We start from the raw sequence: 11,326 nt of genomic DNA on the forward strand, positions 1-11,326 counted from the left end.
TTCAATCCAAGTTACCATTGGAATATTGGGGAGAGTGTATACTTACAGTAACCTTCCTCATTAATAGACTCCCAACTACTCCCCTAAAGAATAAGTGTCCTTTTGAACTCTCCTACAAGAAAAAGCCCAATTATTCTCACTTGAGAAGCTTTGGATGCTTGTGTTATCCCCCTGTACCAAAGTCTCTTAGAGACAAACTTGAACCAAGAACTACCCCACATGTCTTTGTAGGATATCCTTTTGGCACAAAGGGGTACAAGGTGCTAAGTCTGGCTACTAAGAAAATACATATCTCTAGAGATGTTTCCTTCTATGAGTTAATCTTTTCATTCACTTTCAACTCTATTGTAAACAACATTCTACCTGTCTTTCCTAATGCACCATTCACTGATAATCCACCTGATCACACTGATGCTAGTATCTCCCACAACATCAATGATCAGGAGAACACTAACTTCCTAAGTCCTGATGCATTACCAGCCACTTCTTCACATATCTCTTCTTCATATGAGACACAGGTTCCAGCAGAACACTTTCAAGGCATAACTGTCCCTCAACAGTCACTGGAGGAACCACTGATTTCTAGAAGGTCTCATAGGGAACATAAATTGCCTTCACATCTAAATGACTATGTTTGCAATATACCAAACCTAAAATCTAATTCTAACTTCTCTTTGCATGCCATGTTTTTCCATAATAACCACATTCTTTCTGATGCCCTACATCTTGATAGTCAGCACATTGTAAAGAACATTTGCAATGATAGAGAACCAACTTCATATGAAGAAGCAGCTATGTACCCTGCTTGGAAGAGTGCCATGACACAGGAATTTGAAGCATTATATGCTAATAACACATGGGATTTAGTCCCCTTACCTAAAGGAAAACAGGCTACTGGGTGTAGATGGGTGTATAAAGTCAAACATAGAGCAGATGGTAGTATAGAAAGATACAAAGCAAGGTTAGTGGTAAAGGGGTATACTCAACAAGCTGGTGTAGGATACATAGAGACTTTTTCTCCTATAGTCAGATGACCGCTGTCGGGTCTCTCATTGCCATAGCAGTAAAGAAGAAATGGCAAATCTCACAACTAGATGTGAACAATACATTTCTCCGTGGAGATTTGCATGAGGAGGTGTATATGCAAGCTCCTCCAGGCCTTGAGGTACAATCTCCAGGTTTAGTTTGCAAGTTGAACAAGTCACTTTATGGACTGAAACAGGCAAGCAGACAATGGTATGATAAATTGACTGAAGTCCTGTATTCAAGGGGGTATACACACTCTATGCATGATTATTCTTTACTCCATAGAAAATAGGTTCTTCTATTGTTTTTGTAGTAGTGTATGTAGATGATGTGTTACTCACAGGGACTGACTCTAAAGAAATCAATCAGCTTAAGGCTTTTCTACATGACAAGTTCAAAATTAAAGACTTAGGACAGTTTTATTATTTACTGGGATTAGAAATCCTTTACAAATTAGATGGCATCATCATTTCACAAAGACAATTTGTTTTGGACTTGTTGAAGGAATATGAGTGCCTTCATTCTCCAACCTTGACTTCTCCCCTGGATCCTATAATAAAGTTGAAGGCAAAAGAGGGGGCTCCATTGTCTGATCCTACCTTCTACAAAAAGCTAGTGGGAAAACTAAACTTCCTCACTAACACTAAATTAGACATAGCATATGAAGTCCAACATCTCAGTCAATTTATGCAAGATCCTAGGGAGCCCCACCTACAGCCAGCCTACGATATGTTGAGGTACTTAAAGAAGGATCCTACTCTAGGACTATATTTCAGCAATACAGATGATCTCTCACTAGTTGCCTATTGTGACTCTGATGGGCAGCCTGCCCGGATTCTAGAAGATCAGTGCCTGGCCATGTTGTGTCCTTAGGTGGCAGCCCCATCAGTTGGAAGTCCAGGAAGCAAGAAATCATATCCCTCTCTTCAGCAGAAGAAGAATACAGAGCCCTTAGAAAAGTTGTTGGGGAACTTGTTTGGCTGACAAGGTTGCTTCAAAAACTTACTGTGTCAATCTGTTTGCCAATACCTGTGCACTGTGACAGCCTCTTTGCCCTGCATATTGCTAGGAACCCTGTGTTCCATGAACGGACTAAACACATTGAAGTAAATTATCATTTCGTGCGTACAAAACTTCAAGAAGGACTCATCTCTTTGCACCATATTGGCACTGGCCAGCAACTGGCAGATGTGCTTACCAAAGCTCTCACTGGGATCAAACATTGCTCTGTCCTTAGTAAGTTGGGTATGATTTCCTCACATCCAACTTGAGGGGGGGTATTAAGACTAAGTATTTATTTTATCTTTGTAATTGTATAATTGTACTAAGTTGTATAATTGTGTGTTGAGTCAGCATTAGTTAGTATTAGTTAGCGTTAATACACATATAGATTAGTTAGTGAAAATGCCACATGTATATATACTGAACAGTATCCAATGCATTGAATAATAGATTCATTTTCACATTTTATCGGATTCTTCAGCATCTCTCTTTCTCTCTCTACGAGCTTCTTCTAGAAGCTTCAAAAACCTCCATTGAAGGAGGTGTGGAGCTCGATTCTCATCTGAAATCTCGACAAGATTGATGTTCGCTTTTGTTGTGTACTATATATAATTAGTACAAACATGCTTTGACCTGCTAGCTTGCATGATTTGGGAAAAAATATAATACTGTAATTAATATATGCAATCATGGTTGAATAATATCTAGTTTGTCATAAACTAATCATGCTAAATTAACATGATTTGATGCGTATATTCAGAGGCGGCCAGAGGGTGAAGCCACTAAAGTCGGGGCTTTTGGCCCCAGAATTTTGGAGGCCCCATTTTTTTCTTTCAATTTCTACTTAATGTTTGATAAGGTTGGCATGTGTCCGGTTAGGCCCGGCCCCTGCCCAGGCCCGCGAGCCCATATAGGTAGTGGGCCTAAATGGGCCTGATCGTTTAAGACCAGGACCATGGGGGTAGGCCTGCTAAGTTGGCCGGTTAAGCCAAAAAGCCCGTTAGGACCGGACCGTTTGGGCCCTTCTCTGTTTTACCACCCTTCTCTGTTTTACCACCCTTCACTGTTTTATTAACCCTTTGATCAGGAAAAGATAAATCGTTAGATGTTGTTATCAATTCTCTTTCTAATAAAAATTCTACCAATAATACACCCATATTCTTAGTTATACAACCAGGAATTACATTAACGGAAGGTTTGCTCCTAACCCGTTGATAATTCCTTTTAGAAAGCAATTTAGCATGAACTCTAGCCATTTTATCTAGTTGGTCTACAAGGGTAGAAAGCCGAACTGCCGGGCTCTCATTAATACTATTGAAGAGGCAACCAAAGATGTAAATAATAATGCCTTCCAATGTATACTGATGAAAGAGGTTTAGAAGATCCAACTCACCGGTAGTGAGTTTCTTACTAGCCTTAAGATACTCCTTAGCAGAGGGCGCATCCTTCTTAACCAAAAGATTAACCATCATAGGTGTAGCCTCAAACAAACTCTGTATATCATCATACGGATATGCTTGTTCTTCAATCATCCTTTGTAATTTGTATAATTTATAACTATCATACCTGTCTACTTTAGATTTACGCAACAATTCCAACACAGCACTTTGGTATTTCCCAATATTAGTTTGTTCGGTAATACTTAATCCTTTATCATTAAACTTCGGTTCGAGGAACTGGCGATAAAAATACTTTAATAATTTTTTTATCTCAGGGTGTATCGGGTGTTAAGTGGGCCAGTTCAACCGGTCCTAACCGGTCCCAAACGGGCCCAACGGCTATATTTTAAAAATAAAAAAAATCCAAAAAAAAATCTAACCGTTTGGGGATTTAAAATATGGTTGTTGGCCTGCAAATATAGCCGTTTGGGCTTTGTAAAATAGCCATGTAACTCCCCCCCCCTCTCCCCAATTTTGTTTTAACCCCAAACTTTTTATAATTATACTTTTTTCCTATTTTAATTGTAAATACCCCCTCATTCTTTTATTTTTCTCACAAAATCATCAATCTCTCTCAATATCTCTCTAATTTTCTTCTATAATTGGTTACTTTATTCTTGCAATTTGTGTGAAAAATTGTGAAGTTGGTGAATTGAAGTATTCAAGTCTTCAACGATAATTAGTTTTCAACAAGTTGTTCGTCAATTCGGTAAACTCGTTCCAACTCTTTAGTTTTAATATTATAGTTTTGTTCGTTATATTTACTTTGTATAATCATAATTAAGATGTCTTATTCCTTATAAAATATTTAGTAAAAATAAGGGAAAATCCAAGAGTGGTGAATCTAGTGGCCAATTTATAACTCCTCTAATTCCCCGGGCTCCCGTACCCAAATCCATACCCACCCTCCACCTGCTCCTATTCTTGATAGTGATAATACTTTATTACAATTTACTGAGAGTCAATATGTGCATAATGTTGGAGGTGGTGACCACTTTATATGAATTATCTTTATGGTAATCCAACTATTGATGAAGAAGATGAGCAGGAAATAGATTTGGATGAAACACAACCGGATGATGATACACCCATTAGTCCTGTTGTTGAAGTTAACCCAACTAATCCAAATGATGCCCCGATTGACCCCCCTGTTACTACCCCTACTTTTTTTAGACAACCTTCTACCTAGTCAGCCTGACCTTAATACCGGGTCGAATCAAGTTCAACTGGGAATTAACTCTGTTACCGGTGGTATTTTATATTATGATCCAAGAAAAGACACGGAAGAATTGGCAAAAATGGTTACTGTTACGTGCTTACCCTATAGTTTTCCGTCTAACCTTCACTTTGTGCATTATATTAGAAAAGTTTTTAATCTTACTTATAAAGGATGGCCTCGCACAACCATAAAGGGCAATATTTATAAATATATACATGAGCATGAACAATATTTGCGCTATTTATTTACTCATATTAATTGTCGTGTTGCTATTACTACTGATATTGGTAGAAGTGGTAATGACTGTGGTTATCTTACTGTTATAAGTCATTGGATTGATGAGGACTGGATAATGCAAAAGCGCATTATTGCTTATAGAATAATTAATTCACGTCACACAGGGCAGTTTATTTCTAGCACGGTTACGGATATTTGTAGATATTTTTGCATTAATGATAAAATAATGTCAATTTCAATGGATAATGCTACTAGTAACACTAATGTTGTTGCCTTGCTTACCACTACACTGAATCGTGCATTTAGTAACATTTTTCATGTTAGATGTATTTGTCATATTTATCATTTAATTTGGTTGATGGTATGAGAATTTTAAATGTTGAAATTGAAAAGGTTAAAATGGCTCTTAACTAGCTTTAAAAGATGCGATGAATTTGGCCTAAGAGAAAGAAAGGTTCCTAAAGCTTGTCCAACTAGATTGAATTACATGTATGAAAGTTTAGTTGATGCATATGAATATAGAAACCCCATAAACTCAACGTTTAATGCTCATGTAAGTGATGATGATGAGCACCTTACAAATGCGGATTGGGCTAATGTTAAAATGCTTGTAGATTTTTTAGAAAGATTTCATGTTGCTACAAATGAATTTTCTGGGCAGTATTATCCTTGTGAGCACGTGATTTTTGCCTCGCATGAAGTACTCCTACAGATTTCCAAAATTAGATTTTTCCTTTTTATTTATTTGTTATTTTATGGAATTATTGTATAATTTTTTTTGTTTTTTTGTTTGTTTGCATTTTGTGTGCACGTTTAATTTTATCTAATCCATAAAATACAAAATATATGTTGCATTTGCATTTAGGATTTAATTTTATATTTTTAGATTAATTAGTAAATTAGTGTTTCATAAAAATTGGAAAATTACCAAAAAATAACCAATTTTGCATTTTATTGTTTAATTTCGAGTTTTGTTAGTTTTCTTTAAATTTGGTTTTTAATTAGTTATGTTAATTATTATTTAGAATTAATTAGTATTTTTGATAGGTTAATTTGTTTTTAAGATTTAATTTAGATTTTTAATTTTAATTTTGAAAAAAAAAAGAAAAGGAATTAAAAAGAGAATTTGAAAAGAAAAGAAAGGATTTGAAAAGATCAGAGTTTTTGGGCCAAAATTTGAAATTGCCCAAGCCCAAACCAATTTTCCCTTAAACCCGTTTGACCCAGCCCATAACCCGTTTTCTTACCCGGTCTCCCCACCAACCATCCAAACGACCCCGTTTCATTTATTTTTAATCTGGACCGTTGATCTCAGTTGATCAAATGGTCCGGAACTGGTTTGTTCTTATTATTTAACTGTCCGAATGTATCTCCCCCCCCCCCCTTTCAGTCGTCTCCCTCACTTAACCTCCTCAGAGAACAAACTAAAAAACCCTAGAAGCCGCCTCATTTCCCCACCGTCTCAGGCTGGCGGCGCCACCTCCAAAACACCCCAAAACAACACCCCGTAACCCCCATGACCCCCTCATACCTTATCTACAATTGGTTTCCCTCGAATATTCCTTGAACTTCTCGAATCTTAAATCAAAGATTCGAACCCTAAATCCCCGAAGCATAAATTAGAAGCCTATTGAAGATTTGGAGTCAAAATAGGCTTTATTCATGTGTTTTCACTTGAGAACACATGATTAAAGCCCATTTCGGCCAAAATCAAAAGGTTCGAGGGGTTGAATTCCAGATTGTGTTCGTCCAGTCAGTGTAGGTACTGTTCAGCCTTTTCCTTTCTCTTTTCTTGCATATTTCTTTTCCTTCTTTGATTCAGTTCACTTGCATAGCTGTTTCTGTCTCCTCTCTTCCTTTCTTCATTATATGTTCACGTTTTTTTCATTTTTTCTGTTTGCTTGATTAGCTTAATGACAATTTAGTTTGTGTATTTAGTTAATTAGTCCGTTTACTCTTTTCTTTGTTTGGGTTTCATTTTAACAGTCTTTTGGTCTTTTGGAAAATGTTGGCTAGCCTATTAAAATATGATCATTTGACCAAGGTTTGATTTGAATTGTGAGATCAGAGAGCCCAAAAAGAAGTTGAATTGGTCTTTACATATCCATTAAATTGGGTCAATTTGACACATATTCTGCCTGGCCTCAGGGGTAATAACATGGGCTTAGGGGTAATTTAGGAACTCTAGGTAGAGGAATCTTTGAATAACAAACTAGGGATGCTTCTAGGAAGCTGGGTGGGGACTAATCTGAAATTCTGATCTTTACACTAAGGATTTCTAAGCAAAAACCAAAATTCCAAAAGGGTCTAAATGCAAAATCTGATTTCTTTAGGCTGCCTTAGCACCTTGCATATAAAGGCATCCTTTTCTTCAAGCTCAAGGCAGATTTTAAGAGATAAAAATTCTGCAAAATTGAAACGGCTGCTCGCCTTGAAAAAATTCTGAAATAATCTCAAATTCCCTTCAGTTTCTTTGTGAAAACTATTGAAAACTCTGCTTGATTTTGTCCCTCTGATCCTCATAGTCTAGTTCAAAACCACTAAAATTTCACAATTTTACATTCTGGTTTGAAATGGATTGAATAGTGGATATTTAAAAGCTTGGGTTTGAATTTTTGCTGGGGGGAACACTGTTCCATTCATGGATTTTTAACTGACTCTGCTGTTGCTTCCTTTTGGGTTGAGCTTTCTGCTGCTGATTTGTGCTGAACCCTCACTTCTTTATTTCATTTTTCATTTCCAGGTACATGATCTCCGAATCTTACCTTATGTGATGGCTTGACTTGAAGAATGAAATGGAAAACTAGAGTTCAAAATATGTTTTCAGTTTCTTTTATGAATTCAGTTCTATCTCTTTGTTGTATGGTATTTTATAGCTTTAGTTCATTGTCTTCTTAATTAATTTCTGGTTTAGCTGGTGGAATTTGTTTCTTGTATTTAATTTGGGACTGTGAAGATGCTGTGGATAAAAGACTCAGTCAAAAGGCATGTTTGTTCAGTTTTTCTTTAGTTTCGACTATACATTTCAGTTTTACATTGCTTGGTAATAATCTCATGTAGAACCAGTCATCATGACAAGTATAGGTTAGTGACGAAGTGAATAATATGTAGTCTGTTATCTAAAAGCATTGTGATGTGTTTATTTTGAGATTTGGTTGTCCTGTGAAATGTGATCATAAACTCACGTTGAGGATAGTTGATTTTGCCTATTAGTTTTGTTTAAATTTTGGCCTCAGTTAGTTTAATGTTTGATATCTTGTGAAATAAGGTTTTAAACCTTGTAATTTGGAGCCTGGTTTATTTCTATGAAGGAAAGGTTTAGACCAGTGTTTTTGAGAGCGCAAAGCGCAAAAAAGCGACAAGGGCTCGCCTCGCTTCAAAAGCGAAGCGCAAAGCGAAGCGCACGCTTTATTAAAGTGAAGCGCAATTCTTAAAAAACATAATGTAAAATTATAAATAATCAAAAACATCAATTTAAATACTTAAAATTAGGTACTAGGTACCACCAAATCATCCACAAACCATAGGACAAGCAAAATCAAAGCTACTAAATTACTAGAAGTCAATCAACATCTTATTCCTACTCTTCTTCTTCAAGATTGTCAAAATCTTGAATTCCTCTAGTATCTTCATATTGCTCGTCATCTTCTTCTTCCCCCTCCTCTTCATGATCACTTTCCTCTTCATCAATTAGGGATAGGGATCGACTTGTAGTAGCCACACTTTTTCCCTTCCTAATAGAGCTTGAACTTGGAGTATATCTCCTTAAACCATAAGGATTCTCCCCAACTCCACTACCAACCGCAACATCACCCCAAGTGAAATCGGAGTCGCCTTCAAATACTTCTTCATCTTCACAATTTTCGGGGACTCTGGTTAGCCACTCATTAGCCTCATCAATATTGTCCAAAAGAATTGGATCAATTATATTGCGGTGGTTGTACCGACGCCTCAATGCTCTATTGTATTTTATAAACACTAGATTATGGAGGCGCTTCAAGGTTAGTCGATTCCTTTTCTTTGTATGAATCTGCAAAAAAGATGTGTCAACTAATTAGTATTTAGTAGGAGTTTGGACAATTGAGATATAATCTACTTTATCTCAAAACACGAAATAATTCTTTTTATTTCTCACGTGTTCAAAAACACTCCAGTTCCTTTCACATCCGGATGAGCTACAAGTTAAGCTTAGAACTTTGATGGCGAAAGTCTGTAACTCCGGAGTCTCTACACCATATTGGTCCTACCATTCAACTATAGAAGTCAAAAAAATATTCAAGAGTTAATAAGTATAAAAAATACGTTGAAGTTAGATTTATAAAATATAGAAACACTTGGTCACCTGGCGACTTCGTCGTTCTTTGTTTAATAGCAAGTCTAAGCTTAAAAAGTCCTTCAGCTGCCTTGTAAGTAGCAAGCTGATCTACTATCTTTTCTTGCAAGTCTTCATCTGGGTTCAACTTGATAACAACCTGATGGAATCCTGTCCACACTTCTTTAGCCAATGAATTCTTCTCATGCTGCTCATAAAAGAGTGATGGGTTCAGAATAAGTCCAACTGCATGCAAAGGTCTATGAAGTTGCTCATCCCATCTTGCATCAATGATCTGAAAGACCTTTGCATATTTTTGCTCATCACTGAATGATGCTTGAATAGTCTCCTTGGCCCTATCCATAGCTTCATAGAGGTAGCCCATTGATGGTTTTGCCTCCCCATCTACCAAACGGAGTACTTTAACCAAAGGGCCACCAATTTTAAGAGCATGAAGGACATTATTCCAAAAAGAATAAGAAAGAATAATGCGTGCAACCTCTTTCCCCGCACTTTCCTTTGCAAATTTACTCCTGCTCCATTCCTCTGAAGTGACCATCTTTCTCAAATTGTCTTTTTGACAGTGGAGACTACGCAAAGTCAAGAAAGCAGTGGCGAACCTTGTCTTGCCCGGTTTCACCAAATTTTTTTGCATGGTGAATCTTCTCATCATATTCAATAACAAGGGCCGCTGACAAATATAAGAATGTAATCTAACGCCCTGGCCAAAAACTGTAGAGAAGGGTCTTTCCTTGAAAATATCCCCGAACATCAAGTTGATACAATGAGCCGCACATGGAGTCCAATAGACATTCTTGTACGCTCCTTCAATCATGCCACCCGCTTTCACATTTTCACTTGCATTATCAGTGACCACTTGAACAACTTTGCTTGGACCAATCTTTTCGATAGTGTTCTGAAACAAGGTGAACATTTTGATGTGGTCGGTGGATGAGTCACTAGCATCAATGGACTCAAGAAACAAACTTCCCCGGGGAGAATTCACCAACACATTAATAATCATTTTCCCCGTTCTTGCCGTCCACTTGTCCATCATAATGGAGCAGCCGTACTTGTTCCACACAACTTTATGCTCCTCAACAATTTTATTAGTCTCCTCCACTTCCTTATTTAGATAAGGACCTCTTATTTCATGGTAAGTGGGAGGCTTCATTCCAGGTCCGTATTGACCAACGACCTCAATAAAGTCTCCAAAAGTGTCATAGTTGACACAATTGAAGGGGAGCCCAGCATCATAGACCCATCGTGCAAAAGCTCTAACTGCACGATCCCTCAAAATGTCTTTAGCAATTTTTTGTACATCTTTTCCACCGCCCTTTGCTCCCGGCTTCTTTGAGAAGTAGCAATCGATAGGACCTTTAGTCGATGATCCATGGCTTGACCCATCTCTTCCCCGTTTTGTTGGAAGTGACAATTCTTCAATATAATCATCATCATCATCATCATCAAGATTGGTCACCATTGGTTGATGAACCATTTGATTTTTTTGCTCCTTCTTCTTCTCAACAAAGTTCTTTATTTCTTCCCTCACCTCCGGTGGACATTTCGGACAACTTGTGACGTTTCTATCGCCACCAATTAGATGGTATTTAAAGCGATAAATGCCACCCGTTGTAATCTTGTTGCAAAACTTGCATACAACATTTGTATTCTTCTCATTAACTCTCTCACCATAGCTCCAAGCCGGGTCTTTCTCTTTCGAACTTTGAGACATTTTAATATCCCTATTAAGATATAAGAAAAAACATAATCAATAAACTGAAAATACATATAATATATATAATAATTAATTATATAAACTGAAATATACATTTAAAAAATCACATAAACTAAAACTAATACATATATATAATTAATTTATATGCTGAAAATATAATAATAATTTAATTTTATATGCTTGAAAATATAATAATAATTTAATTGTATATGCTTGAAAAAATACACAAATGAAAGGAAAAAGAAGAAAAAATTGTTCCTTAGTCCTTACTCTATTCTGGACCGGAGAAACAGAGAAAGAAAGAAAGAAAGAAGAAGAAGAATAAAAAAAAAACGAGAAGAACTGAAAGACAG

The 11,326-nt window shown here is 36.7% G+C and overlaps 1 protein-coding gene across 1 annotated transcript; it reads right to left on the reverse strand.

Annotated features, from left to right (window-relative positions):
• LOC109244094 lies at positions 8,805-11,065 on the reverse strand. Its single transcript, XM_019411130.1, has 2 exons — positions 9,059-11,065; positions 8,805-8,953 (listed from the first exon to the last, which is right to left on the reverse strand). The coding sequence occupies exon 1, from the start codon at positions 10,968-10,970 to the stop codon at positions 9,174-9,176; it is 1,797 nt and encodes a 598-aa protein (XP_019266675.1). The 5' UTR covers positions 10,971-11,065; the 3' UTR covers positions 8,805-8,953; positions 9,059-9,173.

Source organism: Nicotiana attenuata, chromosome 2, assembly GCF_001879085.1.
Source record: "Nicotiana attenuata strain UT chromosome 2, NIATTr2, whole genome shotgun sequence".
Lineage (NCBI taxonomy): Eukaryota > Viridiplantae > Streptophyta > Magnoliopsida > Solanales > Solanaceae > Nicotiana > Nicotiana attenuata.